We start from the raw sequence: 21,966 nt of genomic DNA on the forward strand, positions 1-21,966 counted from the left end.
TGTGTCTCTGAGCTCAGCCACTGGTTTTTCTTCCGACCTGTTTTAGTCGGGCTGGCCTAAACAGGGAAAGCATTTGCTGATGGGGCTGTCTCTGAAGGAAAGGAGCCATGGCAGAGGTAGCGAGAGCTGTGGTTGGTGCTGGGGGTGGCAGCTGGTGGGGACAAGTGTCTGTTCCCCCCTGGCAAGGCTGGTTATGCTGCCCGAGTGCAAAATGGGGCCTGCTGCCCTCCCCCTGCTAGCAGCTTCAGGAGCACCAGCCGAGGACTGCGCTCTTCCTCAGAGGCGGCCTGCTGTGGGGGGGCGGCTGGGGCCTGGGCCCTTGGCTTCATACCCTGGCATCACGTTCCTCAGGGTGGCATGGGAGATGTCTGTTCAGTGGCAGTAAAACCTGGAGCTCAGCCCCTTCCCTTATATTCTGCTGCTGTCAGAGGTGGTAAAAGGTCTTGAATTTTAAATGTTGCCAGAGTTTTCAAGGCGGCTGCAGGCTTTCTCAGCACCCTGTGCAGGGCTGCAGGCCTCCGTCCCATCCCAGCGCTAGCTTCCATCTCTCTCCTGAGTCACTCACTTGACAGAGAAAGCACGCTGAGCATCTGGGATGCGATGAGACCGTCATTCCTTGTTTACAGCTCCTGGCAGGCAAAGCCCTGCGTCATGCACGGCTGGGGTTGGAAGCGTTCCTCAGCAGTGGCACAGAGAGATGAGAGGCAGCCTCTCCTCCTGGTGCCCTCGGCCTGACGTGCTGGGCAAGCAGCTCCACTGTTTTTTTCCACCTGAGGATCACAGACTCTCACACCTCACATTTTTTATTTCCGGATCGCAGCGTGTGCGTTACCTTGGGTCTGCTTGGTGAGCTCCTGAACATTTCGTGAGCGGTTGTGGTGTGATAGCGTTCTTGGTGTGATGAAGTCGTTACTCAGTTTTGCTGAGAATTTATTAAAAGAGTCAGGAACTGTTATGCTTAAGCATGCAGCTTGTTGTTTCACTTTGCTAAACAACACAAACATTGCCCACACAGAAAGCATGTGTGGATGCATTTGGTCTCTCTGCCTCTTTTGCAGGTTTATAAAGCTGTGTTCCTGAAGTTATTCCTGTTTTGATGTTGGAAGTTTCCAGTTCAGACTGTTCACAAATTAGACCTGAAAGAGAACAATCATTGATGAAAAGCAATAATTTATTAATGTTGTTAACATTTCCTGGCCATGCCAAGTTAAGGCAAAGGTATATGCATTGATTTATCAGCCTTATGGTAATTTCTGAGCTTTTTCCTTGAGCCTCTTGTCAGTGTGATACCTTGGACCAGGTTATTTCATTTACTGGAATATCTCTGCTGACATTAATGGAATTGTTGATATAGCTGAGAAAGAGACTCTGGACCTGAATTAACATGCTACTTTTCAAAAATGCAATCTTAAAATCGTCACTGAGCTCCAGACAGCCTTTGCATGTGTTTCCATAAACTTTTGGAAGGGTAATATTTCAGAATAGTCTGTATGATTTTGGAAATACTATTTTCAACATTCCCTCAAAAGAGGGCAGAAAATAAAGAATTAGTTTACTGACTATGTCACTGATTTTCTTCCATGGTAAATAAGGGAGAATGCTCACTGATTTGAATGACTCATTTTAATAAAGATGACTGGGTGTCCCAGCAGTCTCCTATAATTATTTTAGTTTAAAAAGGAGGAAGAAATATTTTACCTTGGAAAAGTTCCTTTAAGAAGCAGTAAGACAAATTGTGGAAACTTTGTGTGTGTGTGTTATGTGTAAACCCACTCCTTATCCCAAAATGGGGAAATATACTTTACTTTTACTTGAATAAATAATATGAAAATCATCATATAAGCTACTGTTAACCTTTTTATCTCGAATGTAGTTCAAACTATTTAAATGGCTTTGGTCTTCATGTGGGAATGGAAATTAGCTCTTGGCATAGCTTGCTCTAATTGAAATCAGTTTGTGGTTTTTAAGTTCCTTCCCTGCTTGACAGATGATATCATTTCCTATGCTTTTTGTAATCCCCTCTGTTTTTCTAAGATTGTATAAAGCTAAGTTGAACTACACATTTTAAAGTAACTATACACCTTTTTCTGACCTACTTAGGACATTGTCCAAAAATCTTCACCAGATACTCACTCTGTATTTGCAGACAATTTTACTTTTTGTTGAGGAATGTTAGTACATTTTTGTTGCCTGAAGTACTGAAGTACATCCAAAGGAGAACAAAGATGTATCATAACTATTAGACGCATAAGAAATGTAAGATACAGTTTTTACATTTATAATTGAAGAATTAAGAGTACCGGTGTTTTAAATGCTAGATTGTTTTAAATCCTTTCTCCAATTGCGTGTTTAACTTCTGGTCTGTGGATTCATATTGCTATAGAAGGTAATACAGTTAAAAATACTATTTCTACTTGAAAATAAAAATAAAATTCCATTCACATACTTCTGAACTGTAAAAAGCCAAATGATGCTTAAGGGCTTTGTGCAACAGGAAAAACTCAGTGGTTGGCATGGCACCTGTTAGCAACAGGCTCTGGCGGGACATGCAATTTCTGTTTTTCAGTCCTGAGCATTTCAGACAGTGTGGTATAAGTATCCAGTGCTCAATCACAACCTACTGAACTGCTGATCTGACCATAATCCTATCTGGGGAGGAGCCTTTCATGTGGTTCCTGTTAAGAGGGAAACCATTTCCCAGCTGCTTACTGGAGTGCCAGCCCCGATTCACAGCTGTGTCAGACAGTGGGACCTGTGAGGAGGACTTCACTTTGTTGGGAGGCCTGCCCACTCCTCTATGCCTGATGAAGAGCCTGAGATGCTGTTCCTAGTGTCTAGTTAAAAAATATATTTGCCCTTATTGCTAGAAAAATGTGGCACAGACTTTTATGCTTTACTGGCATGGGATTTCAGCTGAATGTTAATCATTATAAATGGTGGGACTGCAGCTGAGGAGAGCATGCTGCTGCTTCCCTGCCTCTGCTTCTTGCAGGGGAGGGTTGTGGACTCTGGGGAAATGCTGTCTGTGAGTTGTGCAGCCCCTAAGCGAAGCAGGAGGGAGCAGGTTTACCTGGAGCGGGGCAAGCCCACAGATGGCATATAGGAAGAAATAGCTCTGTTATTTTTCCTTTCCATGCAAGAAGTCCTACCTGTGCAGATCAGCTTCTGGTATTGAGTGTGTTGGCAGAACTGGGCTGTCTTCAGGAGCTTCTTTGTATGCTTCCCTTTAATACTTCCCTCCCCCATTTCCCTGACAATAAGATTCTCTCTCACCTTGGTGGTATCTGCCTCAAGTTTAGTACTTTTCCCTTGTTGATGGTCTTTTCTCATCATTGCAAACTAGGAGACAAATTCTGTGGATTTATGGTCCTATGAAATGCCTTTGACTTCAAGTGAATAAGGGTGGGATCAAATTCTTGCACATATCCTATATTACTTAGGAACTGTAAATCAATATTGTTTTCTGTACTGCCATTTGAAGTATCTGCACTAAAATATGCATCCTTGGTTTCTAATACTGGTTTCTAGTTCATAGAATCAATGGCCAAATTAAGTGTTTCTGACTCGTTTGATTTAACTGAGGAAAATCTTTTTTCCTTTCAAGTACAACACTGTAACATCCGGTGCATGAATGGAGGTAGCTGCAACGATGATCACTGCCTTTGTCAAAAGGGATATACTGGAACACACTGTGGACAGCGTAAGTGTACTTCTATTAATGTAGATAGTGTGTGCAGTTAAGTAATTCTGGGATGTGTGGATTGGGCACCCTTTAGTTCTAAACTGATATTGAGCTTGGTTTTGATCAGGTACAGTGGAATTTTACAGAAAAACATGACTTTGTAATGAACACTGAATGAATTCTTTCTGATTGGGACTATCAAAATAAACATCATGTTAATTTATAGTAATTGGATATAACTTGATCCTGTAGTTCTCACACTACCATAATTCCCATTGACCTCCAGGGTTTTCCACTCACTAGAGCAACAGGCCATACATTTACACCAAAGCGTTTAATACAAAACCTTGTTTCAGTTTCAGGGGTTTGCTTCAGACTTAGCTAGTATGCTTTAGGAATTTTGCTCATTTTGATGTTGTGTTATTAGAGTTGATCAACATATTTTTGATTTCCTCAATCAATCCTGAGCCAACAGCATTCCTGGATCTGCTTCTTGAAATCTCTCCCAAACTGCCACTGGTGGTCTCTTGCTCTTCTTGGCTGGAATGCTGTGAAGAAACTCAAATAAGGATGTAGACACTGCTTTTAACCAAGGCTGTCAATGTTGCTATCTAGTGAACTATTGGTCTGACAGAGAAAATGTGTTTAGCTCATTTAATGAAAACCTTTTGTGCTCTGTCAAAGTCAATGGCACACTTTACATGAACTACAGTGGGACCAGGAATTTAGCCTAACAATCTGGAAGAGGATCACATGGTGAAAGGATTAAGAATTGTATTTCTGCCTTGTCTGTGAATTATCAAGTAGATAAAAGAGGATAAATGGAAACCTTTTTGCTGAAGTGAAAGTGAAATGGAACAAAGAATAACATTACTCAATGAACATCAAATTGTATTTAAAAGCCCCTTTTTCACATGAATTATATTTGCTGATTATTTCTGAGAGCAAATGTTTTTGGGGTTTATTTTGAGGAAAACTGTGTTCTGAATCTAGTGACAGCATCATACAGGGAAAGAATATCTTGGATTAATTTAGTCAAAATAGATATTGATTACATTTTGCTATCCTAGTTGATAGCATTAATTATTTAACATCAACAAACAGTCATTTAATATGGGATTGTTTTTCTATTATGGCAGAGGAACTAAGACGTTTTTAAATTTGCTTCTGAATAGGGAAAATTTTTGAGGATTTAGAGGTGAAATTTTCTTCTGCACCTTCTATCTGCAATCTCTACTATTTCAGTGTTTCTTTGTTAAAAGTTTGAAAGAGATGTTATTTTGAAGTTACAGAATTGTCTAGCCATCCCAAAAAGAAAGACTTTGAGAGGTCAGAAAAGCTGTGATTGTTACTGTGTTTATATTATGCTCCCTTGAAAAGATAAATTCATTATACTGATGAGGCCAGGAAATAGGAAAAGATCATAAGTAGATTCTGGAAAATTAAATATCGTATACTGTTATGTTTACCATTTTTACCAGTTTACCTGAGCTGGTCAAGTACATACCTTCATGTCTTTCTGGAAATAGGTTAATAAAGATGACTTTTGCCTTCCCTCTGATACAGCTGTCTGTGAAAACGGATGTCTAAATGGAGGGAGATGTGTGGCTCCAAACCGATGTGCTTGCACATACGGCTTTACTGGACCCCAGTGTGAAAGAGGTATGTGCCCTAAAACAGTGGTAAAAAATTGATGTTCCAACTTGCTTAATAGTAACTTAAAAATACTTAAATAGTAATATGAAATAAACTATTTAAATAGTAATATTTTATTGCTGTCTATGAAAGGAGAATAGAATTAACATTCTTTTAGAATGCAGCGTAAGGAAGCTTTACTGAAAAGAAAACTCTAGTCTAAGAAAATTGTGGAGGTATTAGTTATGGAATAAAACAAAATAAAATGATAACAACTTTCCTAAATGACATTTTTAATGAGAAGAAAACTTTAGCATTGATTTAAAAACAAACATTCAGTCTTACTTTGTGATTCTTACATATCACAAGCGTTGATTGGTATGATTTTAATGATTAGTTCTTCAGTTCACAGCAGGCTTACCAAATGTCATTTTCTTTTCCTGGGGCAAAAATCCCCATTTATTTACTCTACCAGTAGGGTTGTCGAGCCATTACCTATTCTAATCTATAGTTGAATTGGTTGGATTTGTTTTTGTTAGTCTCAAGACTGAAAATAAATTTTAAGAAGCATTTTTAGCCATATGTGAGCTTCATAAGGATAGAAGCCAGGATGGAACACACATGCAACTGATTAGGGCCTTTCTTTGGTTTACTTTTTTGCTATGAAAGCACTTCAATGGAAGAGGTGGCAAATAAAAGATACTGTTAAGTGTTTTTACTCAAACTTCAGTTTCTAAGTCATTAGAAAAGCTCTTTGTATCTCTGATACCTGTGCTTACCAATGATAAGCAGCATCTTGCCTCTGTCTTTGGCATGTTTTGTTTTGGCAGAGTTTATTCAATTCTTCTTTCCATTTTGTATGGATTTATTGTTATCAGTTTTAGCTTTCTATGTGTGTATGCATCGTGATAATCACAGCTGTTTCCAGAAGAAAACACACCTATACCTACTGTCTTGTCTAGTATATGGATTTTTTTCAGGGTTATTAAACCAACTTAATGGGTCATTTGAGAGAGATGCAGTGAAGAGTTTTTAGGTATAATCATTCTGTTAAATTTTGTAATATTAAAAATAAGACATTTTCATTTGTTAGAGCTATCAATCAATCTGTTTAGTTAGAAATTCATGCATACTGCTCATATAGTATGTTGCATTATGTATCTGTGAATCTGGGACAGAATAGACATTAATAACCTCATTTTGGGCTTGCATGTAGGGGATGTACTTAGCACATCAAATTTCTGTCAGCAAGTGTGCCATATGACTACCACTGTCAGTGCTTCACCTAGAGTAATATTTGGCTTTTTTGTATGGGCAACGTAGGTCGGTGATGCAGAGCAACAGATCTTAAGGGACAAGAGCTTTCCATTCTGTGCTAGAGCAGATGGTAAGGTGAAGCAGGCATTTCTTGCATTCCCTACAGCAGATAAAATTGCTGTGTTGGGACTGTGTGAAATCTTACCTGTTGTCCACTCAGATGTTGTAAAAGTGCTTCAAACTGATGGTGAAGTTTTTCTGAAGATTGAAAAGTAGCTCTGTTCTGAATCTCACTGCTAGAATAAGAGAAATGTAAATTAGGTTAAAAATCCCAAGTTGGAATAGAGTAAAGGCTTTATAGGCAAAGAATGTACTGAATATTACTGGAAATGCTTTGAATTTAAAGCAATGACTGCTTGTTCCCCATAGGTGAAGGTTTTGAGCCTATAGCCCAGTGAGGAGGTGCTTTTATGTTGCCTAATTTGGGACCAGTTTGACTCCACCTCATTAGGACAAGTTTCAAGGCTGAAGCCTGCGAACAGTTCCAGTCCTGTCCCTCAGGGCTCTTGCCTTGTGTCGGGTGGAGTGAGAAACTGGTGACACAGAGCCATTTGAGCCAAATCATGCTGTCATGAAATCCCATGCATGTTACTGAGTACAATTGAGGTGGAAATCTGTAACTTATATGCCTCATCCATAGGCAGTTTTTACTTAGAACATGTGTTTGACTCTACAGTTATCAATAAAAGAAAATAGACATTAATGAGCTGTAGTATTTCTGGCTAATGATCACTGTACAGTATTGAGGCCAAATGATAGTCATATCTTCCTAGAAAACATCTGAAATTTGGCTTCTTTCACAGAGATTTCCTGCAGCTTTTCTACCTAGCTGAGCTAATATGTTCCCCTCCTCTAAAAAGGGTGTGGTGGTTTTTGGTCCCAGAATCACATTATGCCATCAGAAAAACTTTTTCTGAAGATAACTTTTCAAATATAAGCTAATGTTGGTCTTAGTCAGAATAACTTGCATTGTTTAGCACATGCACCTGTGTGGTCATTAGGGAGTTGTCTGGCTGCATATGATTTTACACATCTGTCAGCTAAGTAAGAGGTCCATATTTTGAATCTAGCTTTGGAGAGTTATGTGGTTTTGTGACACTCCCTGGTGGGCTTCTGATATATATGTGGATGGATGTTATCCAGTAAATTGACAAGATTCATGCCTTGTAGAGTAAAATGGTGTCATTGCCAGAAGGAAAAAAAAAACGGGGGGGGGGGGAGGGGTTTGAACAAAACAAAAGCAAAGCATCTCTGTGTGTGAAATGGGGGGAAAAAAACGGAAATTACTCAAGTGAAATCGTCTCTTAAACTATCGTATTTCTGGGGGAATCAGGAGAAGCAGATTGTTTTGAAAATGCCATTTCTGGATATAAATATAATATGAAGTGATACAGTTTTGTGGCATTCACATTCTCTATCTGTTTGGCTGTGGTTTCACTTCTAGGTTATACCATGCCACAAGCTAACAGTGATGTAAGTAATTTACTGCTGCATATCATGCAGTGCTTTTCTCTACAAGCATCAACTAATAGTAAGTCACAGAGTGCTTGTGGCATGTATGCCACAGACTAAAGAATATGCCAGCCTATGCTGTATATGTTGTAGCTTAGAACTGTCTTGAACAAAACAATGTTGAGACAAACAAATTCACGGGAGTTATTTCAATAATCTGATGTGGAAAACAATTAATATGTTGCAGGTGATTGTAGCAAGCTTCTTACACACACAGGCAAGTTGTATAGTTGACACTGTTCCACATGATATCCTTGTCTCTAAATTGGAGAGACGTGGATTTGACAGATGGACCACTCGATGGATAAGGAATTGGCTGGATGGTTGCACTTAAAGAATTGCAGTCAACAGCTCAATATCCAAGTAGAGAGCAGTGATGAGTGGTGTTCCTCAGGGGTCGGTGTTGGGGCCAGCGCTGTTTAACATCTTTGTTGGCGACAATGACGGTGGGATTGAGTGCACCCTCAGCAAGTTCACCGACGACACCAAGCAGTGTGGTGCGGTCGACCGGCTGGGGGGAAGGGATGCCACCCAGAGGGACTTGGGCAATCTGGAGAGGTGGGCCAGTGTGAACCTCAAGAAGTTCAACAGGGCCAAGTGCAAGGTCCGGCCCATGGTTCAGGACAATCCCATACACAAATCCAGGCTGGGTGATGGATTGAGAGCAGCCCTGCAGAGGATTTGGGGGTATCAGTGACTGTGAGCCAGCAATGTGCACTCACAGCCCAGAAAGCCAGCCGTGTCCTGGGCTGCATCCAGAGAAGTGTGGCCAGCAGGTCGAGGGAGGGGATTCTCCCCCTCTGCTCTGCTCTCGTGAGACCCCACCTGCAGTGCTCTGTCCAGCTCTGGGCCCTCAACATAAGAGTGAAATGAATCTGCTCAACTGAGTCTGGAGCAGGCCGTGAAGATGATCAGGAGTCTGGAGCCCATCCCTTGTGAGGCCAGGCTGAGAGAGTTGGGGTTGTTCAGCCTGGAGAAGAGAAGGCTCTGGGGAGACCTTCCAGCAGCCTTCCAGTGCTTAAAGGGGCCTACAGGAAAGCTGGGGAGGGACTTTTTATCAGGGAGTGTAGGGATAGGATGAAGGGTAATTGTTTTATACTGAAAGAGGGTGGATTTAGTTTATATATAAGGTAGAAATCTTCCCTGTGAGGTTGGTGAGACACTGAACAGGTTGCCCAAAGAAGTTGTGGCTGTCACTTTCCTGGAAGTGTTCAAGGCCAGGTTGCACGGGGCTTTGAGCAACCTGCTGTGGTGGAAGGTGTCCCTGCCCATGGCAAGGGGGTTGGGACTAGATTGTCTTAAAATTCCCTTCCAACCCAAACTATTCTAGGACTCTGTGACTACTGTTTTAAGCAGTTTTTCCATATATTTGGTTCATATTTGTAATACAGATTAACCTGATTGGTATTACCTCAGTAAATGCTGACCATATGATTGTTAATGAAGATCTACAAGACTTCTGTGTAGGTCAATAGCTTCAAATACATGCATATTAAGGACTATATCTGATGAAAGACCTGCTGCTTTCACAGTGCAGCAAGCTCCACCAAATTTGTGACATGAGTGTATTTATGTATGTATTCAGTCATTCTTTGAGAAGGTAGCAGCTGGCCTTAGACAGTTTTGGCACACAAATTACTTTTTGTGGGTCTTAGAAGTGTTAATGATGGTATAAAACAATATAAACATGAACAAAAGGAATTTTTGTATTCATTATTATCAGTGGAGTTCCTCTTCATGTTCTGGGAATATATACCATGTCATTGGTGAGATGTGCTTCATCAGAGCTGGACTGATAACTGTAGCATGGTCAGAATGGGTGCACATGTATCATCAGCTTCTAGGCTGTTGTGTATGGTGTTTGATGCCTTTCCAGAGCAGGGGAAGCTTCCTGGGCGTATTGTCCAGTATATGCAGGTGTATCATAAGTACAACAGACCTGGCTTTTCTATGAAATAATGTTTATCAAAAAGGTGTACTTGACATAAGCTAAATAGTAAACGTGTAGTGGAGTTGAAATGCTTCCTACAGCAATTTAAGACACATTTAAAATACATAGCCCAGAAAGGAAAATATTTCATGGATATTGGCTCAGTTAAGGTTTGAACTTCAAGGATTCCTTCTGGAAGGTGCTGAGTTCTCTTACTGCAATCCAGTGATGGGCTTTGACATGCATTTAAATTCAAACCTGAGATGTCAATATGCCTAAAATTACGTAAGTGCTTAAGGGCCTTGCTGGGTTTTGGCCCAAGCTTTTGGAGTCAGTTAAGATCTGAGAGGTGCACTCAGCTTTTAGCGTGTCATTTAGTCATATTGTTAATGAAAAGAAATCACAGGCAACAGAAGATGAAGATGCAAGCAAAGCAAAATCTCTTTTACAGGTTAAAAAACAGATGCCATCTTTATACCATTTGACTTTTAAAGCTGAATAATTTAAGTGAGTTAGATTCTGCTTTTAGAGTTGCTGAAGAGATTGAGAGCAGAGACTTAGCTTATGTTCCCTGAGGATGATTCAGAACACTGACAGCTCTTTTTATTGTCTGTAGAAGAGCCTAGGGGATTTAGCTGGCTATGTGAGATGCCCACGTTTGGGTCATGTGAAAACATCCCTATGTCATGCACTTTATGAAAGTCCAGAGGAAAAAGTGGTGTTCGAAGCTCAGAGAGATCAGATATCCCTATCAGATTTGGTAGAACTGTGTCCTCCAAATTTGTGCATAAAAGCTTTCTTGACTCTTGGAATCTGTTTCACTTTGGACATTCATATGATTATACTTTAAGAGGGTGAATTCTGTATGATACAAAATTGTACACTGTTGTTATCCTTGTATTGCAAAAATGCAGTGAAACGTGCTTTTCTTTTTCTGTCTGGATCCATTTAGAAGAACACAGTGGAAGCTTAGAATGTGTTACAGCCCTGTTTGTTTATTTGAATGCTTGTGACAACATCAGGGGCTCAATCATGCTGCATTTTGGAGTTTTGCCACTCGCTTCGCATACGAGCAGAATTGGGCCTGATGTAGTTCAAATATTAAAAATGTACCACGTGTGTTTTGTTTTTTTCCAGACTCAGAATATGAGCAAATGATTGCTTTTTCTTCAGAGTCGTTTCTGTACTGCTCTCTTCATGGCAGGAATTTTTGCATAATTTTTAATTATATTTGGCCATTATTAAAAGTTCCCAGAATTAATGCCATATGTAAAAATATCTTTCCCAGAGCCTCTCTGTGAAAGTGCAGCCGCTGAAAGTGGTTGAGAGTAGTGTAGTGCTGTGTATATTTTTTTCTTTCTAAATATTACAACGGGTAGAATGTTTTCACAAAGAGGACACTGCACCCCTTAGTGTGCCCCGTCTCTGGTATTTAGTCTAAATGGAAAGTAAATACAAAGTGTAGATAGCAGTAAAAGTATGTTCCCAAAGCCTTATGTTGCATTTAAAGTAGTATTGCAGCATATGGTAGCTGGCAAACATTGGAATAAACTTGATTTCTGTAGCTGTCTTCCAAGAAACACATCTGTTGACATAGACATGTAGTTTTTGCAGCCCTGTAACATGAATGCATGTACAGTATTATAGCAGCAAACTAAAGGATGGCTAAGCTTGAAGGCCTGGAATAAGAATTCTTACACACCATTTTACCCCTGAAAAATTACGAAAAATTACTTTAGGCTGAAGATAAATATACTCGGTCACAGAGTGACATTTTACTGTTTTTAAAATAATTTTAATATGTGTTGCCACTTTTGATGTCTTTCAGTTTTAAAACAAAAACTCAGTGTCTTGGATTATCTTTTTATAACAGATGTTGAGATAAATGCATGAGGAGTTTTTTAGCTTTTAAAATTGAAGCTGCACCTTAATGGTGGAGAAGTCAGCCTCTGCAGAATAACTATGTGTGATTTAAGATGGTTTATAGTACTTAGCAATATAATCAATAGATCTCTGGATCATAACTCAGTACTAAGCTCAGTCTGTTATTTAATGCCAAAAAGCATTTTTAGGATCTTGTATATGTGAAGGCTTTTATCTTTTGTTCTGCTGCTTGCAGATACATGCTATAACCAGCTCTGCGTTGCTTGCTCTATGCTTTGTGCATCTCAAAATATCACATAGCAGGTTTTAAAATGTTTCTTCAGATACATGCTTAAAGCTTAATCAAGATCCATAAATGATTCAGTGCATATGAGCTTAGGTCTCTTGTGAGATGTGAGGACTCCAACTTTCGTACATGAAGCTGAACATTTACATTTTGTTCCAAATTGAATTTTGATTTCAGTCAAACAAATCCAAAGTTTTCATTCAACTATTTGGCAGCCCTTTCTGTATTTCCATGCCTTCTTGATTGGCTGCTAAGGGCATTGACCTTTGGACATTGCAGTAAGGTATTAGTTGGACTTTGTTTTGTTTCAATTTTATTTTAGTTGTAGCAGTGAAGATGCATACAGATTTAATCACAAATTGAGAAGCCCATATTTTAGTATAAATTATAATAGAAATGAAATAGCTGTGTTGTTCTAATCTGTAAGATTTGATTCTTGCATGTAGGACATTGAAGGAACTCACATGAGAATCACTGAGGTCTTCCTCCCGGTACTGCAGGCAGCTTTGTTGTTGAACCTGACACCTACCTCCAGGTGTGCTGGCAGCCTCTGGCATGAGTTTGCTCTGCAAGAAATTCAGTTCTGCTTTCACTGGGGCCAGGGGTTGAACCTTGCGCTGGCTTTGGTTATGCATGATACTTGCGATCTGCATTGTAGTGTCTTAAGAAGTGAAGAGTGGATGCCTGTGTTTTCATCAAGAGGTTTTGTTGAAGTTACATACACAAAGATATGTTTGACTATGGGATGTTACACTAATACAGGTACAACTTCTATACACATAGTGCAGGCAATTGAAAGATACAACTTCCCTGAATGGCCTGCACTGCCAGACCTGTGCTCTGTGGAGCTCCAGGGAGAACTGGGAAGAATCTGTCTGATGTGTTTTATTACAGATGACAGTTTTTTTGTGTGTGCGTAAAGATTGAGTCATCTTTTACTGATTTTGGTTGTCATTGCAGCATGGTGTTCCATTTGAGTCTTTCAGAATGAGTGTCTTCAATCTGGTCTTGCTCTCCTAGTACCATTGGAACATACTAATTTTTCTAGTTTCAGCCATCTCCCAATGCCTGGGTCACTACAAAGCTTGTAGAACGTAAAATAGCTGAGCGCAGCTAATTGCTCATGGAACTCTCCATAGGAAAGGGGCTTTAAAAATGGTGACTCCTGGAGTTTAACATGATACAAGGAATGAGTGTATGCAGCTGAGACCTTATCTAACAGTGCCCACCTAGCCACTTACAGAGAAAATTGTTCCTTCTTCTCTGGGCTGCAATATATATTGATATAAGAAAGCACAACTACCTGAAGTCCTTTAATTTGTTACAGTGAAAACAAATGTTTTCCTTGTGAATCACCCTGAAATTTTATATGAGTATTTTCCATTCATACCTTTTTTTCTTATTGAGCTGGTAAGCTGAAAATTTTTGCTACAGTTGCAACAGAAGAAATTAAATACTAGTATGTATGATGCCTCAGTCAAGTTGTGTTACAGACTTAATTTTTTGTTTATTTTTTTTTTAAGTGATCTAAAACTTTCTTGATGATCAGTTCTAACAAAGAAGAAAGAACATCTTTTAAAACATCATAGATCATACCTAATGCAAGGATAACCTGACAAGGGCATTTCCAAGTAAAACAATTCTTTTATGTGGGTCAGCTGCAAAATGTTAATGAAAATGCATCCTAAGCAGAAGTGCTCAAAATAGTCAGTGCAACTGTTTTGTCACATGTAGGTTTCCTTGCAACATTTTTGTAACAGAGTTGATGAAATGTCCATAAAAATTAAAACTTTTCTGAAGTAAATTGTTACATTTAGAAAGATACCTCATATCCTATCTCACCATAAAAGTTGCAAAACTTCGTAGGAAACAACTACCTGAGAGCAGCTATAGTGACAATCATATTCACACTTCCAGTTGCCCTTGAGAATTTCACAAGTAATGACTGAGTGGTTTTGATGTTGTTTTTTTTTGTTGTTGGTTGGCTGTTTGTTTTTGTTTTGTTTTGTTTTTTTTCATTAACAGCTTGCACGAGTTGGCACTCTAGAGAAACACTGTAGGAAAAGAAGAGAGGCCTAAATAAGGTCTGAAAACAAAGGAGCCCTAAGAGAAATATCACTCTCCAAATTTTACTCTGCTGTAAAACACAGCTTAGCTTTGCACTCCTTATCCAGAAGAAACTCCTTTTCGAACAAGCAGAATTTCCTTATGTATAGAAACTGAGATCTGGTATTTCTTTTTGCAGGAAGATGTGCAAAGGCTAGGGATAAGTAAGTTAATAACTTTCATGTTTTTTTTTTTTTAAAGTGCATGTGTGTATTTATATTCATATATACACATATGGTTTTATATTTTAAGAAAAGAAATATGAAACCTTGTAAGCACCTCATTTTTGACTGTGATCTTATACATTTACTATATGTCTATTGCAGGTATTACTCAGGCTAAACTAGCACAGGTAGGTTAATGGAACTGCAGTCTGCTGTGCCATAGTGTTAATTTCTTTTTGTGGTGGTATAATTCAGATTACAGGTCCCATTCTGAAGGGGTGGCCTCTGTACTGTTTTGCTCGATCCTGAATGTTTAACTTGGTATGTGACTCTGCTTTTAAAAAGCATTTAACTCAAGTAAGCCTGGCTGACCACACCATCTTGGTTTTATAATGGCTCTGTCCTCATCACTTAGGATTTTTTCAAAGTTTACCCAGTGATCAACAGGAGCTTCAGTACTGTCCCCATTTCTTTCTTACTCATTGGATTGAATGCTGTGACCCTCTAGTGCCGCTTCTTCCAACACAGAGGTGCTGACAGTCATAGGGAAACAGGAGCTTAGCAGAAACCTGTATGCTCGCAGTTCTTGCCTCCTTGGGGATGTGGTGGTTGGTGGCTAATGCTTTCCCTCTGCACCCTTACACACAGCACAGGACAAAGTCCCTGCTCCACTGTGCTGAAGCAGAAGGGTCCTTGCTGGCATTGCAGCAGTGATAATAAATTCAGTGCTATTTTTAGACTTACCATTATATTTCTTCTTTCTGTATACACAACAATCTCTTAGTGCTCTTTGGTCTCGAGATTAAGCCATCAGTTTTTGTCATAAGTCCTTTTACATTGGTCCTGCTGCTGACAATGGCTCCGTTGACTCTATTGACAGATGATTTTTCAGTAAGGCTGGGAAAATCAGTTTATCTCTGGCAAAAACAGGCAGCACACTAAAATGCACATCTACTATTTAGTGGAGTAACTCCTACCTATCAAAGAATGTACTTCTGTTGTTTGTTTTGTTTTTTTGTTTGTTTGGTGTTTTTTTGTTTGTTTGTGTTTTTTGTTTGGTGTTTTTTTTTTGTTTTTTTTTTTTTTTTTAATTGAGCCATAAGAATTACAGGGGAGAGTTGATAATTTCTAACAGTACTTCAGCTTACAGAATTCCTTAGGGTGGAAGGGACATCTTGAGATCATCTAGTCTACCTCCCCTGCTCAAGCAGGATCAGCTAGAGCAGTTTGCCCAGGACTGTCCAGCCACCTTCTGGAATATGTGTTAAAATATATGTTAATCTGTGATTTGTAACACCTCCAACTGTATCATTCAGACCTGCTAGTCATTTAATGAAGATCCAGTGCTAACATTCTGAAAGCATTCATAATCCTAGTTGTTTTGCGTTTTTTCTTATTTGTGTCTTCTACTATCCTGAGAGTGTTTGTTATGTGGCAGCGATTGATTGAGTGCTGTGAAGTGAAAGCATATGTTATGCTGATAATTTCTAGTGTACTTGCCTAATAAAATTCTAAAAATGGAACAGTTAGTTTAAAAATATAAAATAAGCTGGCAAAATGACAGTGGTTCATGGGGTGTCGGATAGGGAATGGTTTTAACTCCTAGTAACTACAGACACACTGTCAGGGGAATTTTGCTATTTGCACTTGATGCTGGCTGTACTTACCTGCTTGTCACTTAAGACAGAAAGATGGGAAGACCCATTAGGTGCTTGATTTAGGAGGAAACTGGGTGCCTCAGTGATGAGAGATTTTAGGGTCTCAAATGCTCCTACGTATGCTTAAGTTTCTGAGAACTACAGCAAGAAATGAAGCTGTAAATATACAGTGGAAAGAGCATGCTGTGTGCTTTCTTTAAAGTGCAATTAAGATGCATCTTAAAGTGAGGCATCTTGAACTGTGTCTTCAAGGGCCATTGGACTAGTCTCTGTGCTGGAATAATATGTCCACACATCTTAGTTTAGTTGAACAGTACAGTGACAGAATACTACTTGAGCTTGAAATGTTTATAAGAGGTAATAGTAAAACCAGCAAGCAATGAATTATAATTGTCCTGCTGGGATATGATGAAAGCCTTTATGAGAATCTCCATGTCCCGGTGGGACAGTATGGGTGGTAACTTGGAGAGATTTGTAAAATGGTAGTATGACAGCTTTACAGTTGGATTAATACAGGCTTCAAAAAAACCCCACAGGGTCAAAAATTACTTCCAGGCTGCATGCTTTAAAGGCAAAAAGATCATTTCAAAAAATTGAAATGGGCAGTTAAAAAAGTTAAGAAAGTGATACATAGCTGTGAAAGGAGGGTCAATGTTCAACTACTTGGGCTCCAATAGCCTTTAAGATAAGATATAGTTTAATGATGCAGATACTGTGTCTGGAATTGAATGGCATCACACAGTGTGAATTATTTCAGTTACTTGATTCTTGAGGTGAAGAGTAAAGAAGTAATAAGGACAATTTGTGAGCTTTTTAAGGGATTGAAATCAGGAGAGGGTAATTTTTTAATACACTGGAATTGGGTAGACTTATAGGGGCTCATAAAGAAAAACCAAGAGAAGCAGGTAAGGGGGGAAGATAGATGAGAAGGAGGTGGCAGAGGGGACCTAGCCAAATAGTTTTCACACATGTCAGAAAGAGAGCGTTGAAGGCACGTTGAGAAGTTTAGACTGCTGCTAAGGCAGGGGAAACCCAGCGGAGATGTGCATTCCATTCATCTGAATGGCTTTTCTAGTAAAAACATTGCTAGACACAAGCACAGTCCAGGAATGGCAAATGATGAATGACTTAGCAAGCTATCTTGCTGGGTATTTAATCTGTGTGGTTATCTAAATAATTTGAAATGCTTCTCTTGGCCTGAGCCAGACTGGGCAAAATGAAGTGCCATGCATTAAACCTTGTGCTATTTCAGCTCTCAGGTCCCAGCAGGAACCCAACAAGATATGGCTCCATGAAAGGTGATACTATATTAAACTAACAGTACAAGTTGTATCAAACTCAGTTCCAAATTCAATACAAAAAGTTATGTTTTTAGAAGGCATTTTAAATCTAGCACTAGCAGTTCAGTCACTTGCTGATGTCAGTACAAAAAAAAATGCTTTGTACAGCTGCTGACTGCAAGGAAGATGAGAGGTTAAATTGGGTTAGCAGAAATAAAAGACATGCAGTTGAAGAAGTATTGGTATCAGAATGTTTGTGGAATCTGTCATTAAATAAAAGAAGTGTTTAAATTGGAGGGCAGATTTAGAGCATTCTTTTTTATATTTTTTTCCCCATTTATGTGAAATTGAAATTATTTACAAAGGTGTACAAGGAAACAATTTCTTCCCCTCTTAAAAAACAAAAAAAAAAAGTAAAGATGATGGCAAACCTGTCTTAGTCTCTTACCGTTCAAGCCTTCATGAGCTAGGGCCTGAGCCACCAATGTGTATTAGAATAATTCTGCTATTCTTACTACAGTTGATTACAGTACTCTGTTATAAAGGGTGGAGGCACTTGGTTGCTTTCCAAAGAAAGTGAGTAATAATTGACCTAATGTACAGAGCACATGAATAACATATTCTTTTGGTAAGAAATTTATGTTTTACAGGGTGTGCTAGAGTTCACATCCCTTTTTCACATCTTCCAAAAGATTTTAAAATACTCAGCTGCTCTATTAAATTTCTAATTCAACAAATACTCAAATACAAAGTATGCATTAGATAAAGCTCTTGAGTTGAATCCAAACATTGAAAAATCTTTTAATCTGCCTTGAAAACAGCTGTTTAGAATTTTGAATAGAAATAACAACTTCCTTCAGCCTATGTTGTTGGTGTCTACTTCAGTCTCAAGCCGAGAGGAATTTCTCTTTGTTACTCTGATGCAAAGTCTTGCTGCTTTTGCAGTGATTTGACTATCCCCAAAACATATCAGGAGTGGTATCCTGGTCCTGTTTGAAATAAATGGTAAAACTTCCTTTGAATTCAATATAATGGAGGAGTGACTTACTCAGAAGACTTGAGGTAGTTTTGACACTAATTGTAGCTGTCTGGAGTGCAGCTACAGGAGCTCTTACTGACATCTCCCACTATTGAGAGACTGCCACTGTTCTTCATGTTTGTTTGCTGAAGGAATTGTTGATGGGAGAATTGTGCTTTTTAGTGTCTGAAATCACTTAAACAAATTCAATGGATTTTGTGTATATGCACATGCAACTTCTATTCCTTGTTATAAATACTTGGGTAATCTTATAAAATGTTATGCAGTGATTCTACATTAAATACCACAAATGAAATTTCTAGGCATCTGCTCATTGCATCCAAGGAAATACCAAGAGTTCACGATGTCTAAGATTACAATTAATATCTAAAGCAGTAATGATTTGCCACTTATTGCCAAAACGTTTCAGGGAGTGGCTTACGTTTATTCTACAACTCTTCATTTTGCTATGTCCAGAGGGTAGATAATATATACATTTCAAACCCATGCACATGCACATATTGGTTGTATATTCAGACATTTGGGCAGTATCGTAAACTCAGAAGTCTTATATTGTTCAGAGAAGTGAAGCCTGGATGAAACTTCTCAGTAACTATGGAAGTTATCCAAAATCCACTCATACCAAAGAAAGGGACACCCAGTGACTTGGGTGGGCTTTGAATTGGGAGTCAGAGTTAACATGATCAGATCTTGTCAGCCAGGTTTCAAGAAGGTGTCCAAGTTTATTGAGAAAGCAGTTAGCTCTGTGCCGTGTTACCACACAATACTGTCAATCAGTAATTTTGGATAAAAGAAAGAAGTGCTCAGAGGCATAAGCCACAAATACAAACATGTTTTAGCAAAGAAGACTCCTTTATCTGTGGCTGTAGGGTATAGAAAATACCATTATGGGGAATGGTATTCGCTTAATAGCAATTTAAAATTTCAAGATGATGAATAAGAAATATTCTAGTAGAGTAAACAGCTAACAAAGTACATACAACCTCTTTCAGTTTTATAACATAGTGTGCTTTTTCTTTTGGGCTTTTGTGCTGTATGTGCAAGCTTTCATGTGTTATTCTCATTTCTAAAGTGTTTCTTGAATGCAGGTGTGTTAATGTACATTGGTTAACACATAGAGAATTTTGTATATGTGTCCTCCAATAGCCCCTGATGAGGTGTAAATAGGCCTTTTAAACCCAAGGGAGATCTTTGCATTAAATTTAGTTGGATTTAGGTTACGCTCAAATTTGAGCAAGTGTGGAAGGATTTTGGGCCTTGCTTTCCCCATGAGATGATGTCTTTGTAGTGGGTTTTTGGTTGCTTTGGGTGTTTGTTTGTTGTTGTCATTTGGGGTATTTATTTACTTATTTATTAAATAATCAGTATTGTGTGTGTTTTGCCGTGGTGTGATACTGATGCAGAGGTGCAAATGCAGTACCCAGGTTGCCAGTGACTGACTACACCTCTTTCAAAGCAGAGTGAGATTGCAGACAGGCTGTAGGCTTGCTGCCCTGCAGAGGGACAGCCTGATGCTCACATGAAAAATAAGCAAGATCACTTTTGTGAACAGGGCTTTTAATTGTCTGTTTAAAAGTTGCTGATCCAATTTCAAATTCCTAATTAAATGAAATGGGGGAAGGATAGACATCAACATGCAGCCAGGCAAGAGTTCCAATCTAGTGGTTATCTCATTTCAAACGTGGGGGCTAAACTATACTATCTTTATAATTTAGGTTTATAGTATATTCGCACACTAATAAAAAGTTCCTATGTAAGGGCAGTTTAACCACTGAAAGCTTATCTTATTTTATGAGACTAAACTAGTTGATGCTTTAAAAACATTTCTCTAATATAAACGTTCTTTATCACAAGCGTAGTTGAAACCTGAAGCTTAATTATTAAAATAGATGTTCAGGCACTTTCATGACTAGGAATGATGTGGGTAAAAGACATTATTTCCAGGAGAAGTCTTACTTACCCTTTAGATATAGTGCAAAATACCTCTGATAATCAGGAGGAAGTTTTCTCTTCCACTGCAGTGTCTTAAATTATGAGCTTTCTACTACTGTTCTGTGGGAATTTTTTTAAAGCCACCTAAAAGTTTTCCCACAGTGCTGATTTACAAGCAGCTGAAACTTTAGACACCTGTCAGAACAGTCTGTTGTTCTACCAACATTACTGGGAGTGATGCACGTGTGTATTGGCGACCACCTAGATTCCTAAATGTACCTGTTCTATTAAAAATGAAAATAAATATTTCCTATATTTTTAAATACAAGTTTAAATTGGCACTGTAATTGCTAAACCTTGCATCTTAGACAGATGCCAGAGCTCCCACAGAGGAACTTTAAACTGCATTATGCAGTACTCTATATGCTTACCCCTCTTAACTCTTTGCTGCTCCCCAGCAGTAGATGGGAGATCCCTCCTGCTTCCCTTCCTCCTCCTCTTACCAGTTGCAGGAACCCCAAGGTGCTGCCAGTTATGTACCATTCTCTGCACTCAGTCCCAAGAAGAAGTCAGCTTTTAATACCTAAAGTATCCTCTGTGTCAGCTGTGAATCTGCTTTTGGCTTGAGGGGACTAGGGGAGTTGAATTGGATTACTAGCTTCCTAATGGCTTCATACTTTGTTCAAAGCCCAGTGAAGTTAAAAGGAAAAAGATACTCAAGGGTTTCAGTGGTGTGGATCAGATCCTATATCCAGAAGGATAAGGTAAGCATTGTGACATTGCTCACACATGGATTACCTGATTTCTTTCTGTGAGTCCTGATTTCTTGACGGGACCACCTTTTAACCTCAGTACCTGCTTTGTTTGATGCTGAGTTACAGCAGGAAGACTTGTTGGGGGGATAAAAATCAACAGGATGTGCTTAACAGTCTGGTGACTGAAATGGTGCTTGTTCTCAGAAATAATTTAAATCTGTATCTTTTATTGCTCAGTTATTTTATTTTTTCAAAAGATTAATTTTAAATCTAAAGATGGGAACAAAATTAGGGCTTGCCATGGTTCATTCTGTTCCAATCAATTGTTCTTTCAGTGTGAAAAATATTGCAGAAGACAGCACAAGTATTTATGGTCTATTAGAAATCCATTAGCTACAGTTTTAAATTTTTTCTTGTTCAATACACTTAATTTTATTTCTTTGACATGGATAGAAAGGAGCTGCCTAGTTTAACAGATAAGCAGTATGTTTTCAGTGCTGGATTAGTCCATTCTTCATGTGGCTTGTAACCCCTTTTTTGTAATCTCATATCCTTATCTGTCACTGGCCTGGTGTTTGTTTTTCCTGATTTAGGATTATGACATTGAACTATACAAATAATATCAGGGTACATAATTTGTACCTTATCAGTTTAAACATATCAAAGTAGAAAAAGAATAATGAAATCAACTCTACAGATGAGAGGAAAATGCCTTTTGAGAAAATGCATGGTTAATATCTGCAATTTGTGTATTTGTTAATTCATATTGGGTCACCCAGCGATAAT

The 21,966-nt window shown here is 38.8% G+C and overlaps 1 protein-coding gene across 1 annotated transcript in view; it reads left to right on the forward strand.

The window, feature by feature from the left end:
* Nucleotides 1–21,966, forward strand: part of FBN1 (fibrillin 1) — a 159,814-nt gene that overhangs the window by 19,592 nt on the left and 118,256 nt on the right. Inside the window, exons 5-6 of the mRNA XM_042803990.1 lie at nt 3,605–3,700; nt 5,249–5,344. Coding sequence (XP_042659924.1) covers nt 3,605–3,700; nt 5,249–5,344 — 192 coding nt within the window. The remainder of the gene's footprint in view (nt 1–3,604; nt 3,701–5,248; nt 5,345–21,966) is intronic.

This window comes from Tyto alba, unplaced genomic scaffold, assembly GCF_018691265.1.
Source record: "Tyto alba isolate M040663 unplaced genomic scaffold, T.alba_DEE_v4.0 Super-Scaffold_41, whole genome shotgun sequence".
Taxonomy (NCBI): Eukaryota; Metazoa; Chordata; class Aves; order Strigiformes; family Tytonidae; genus Tyto; species Tyto alba.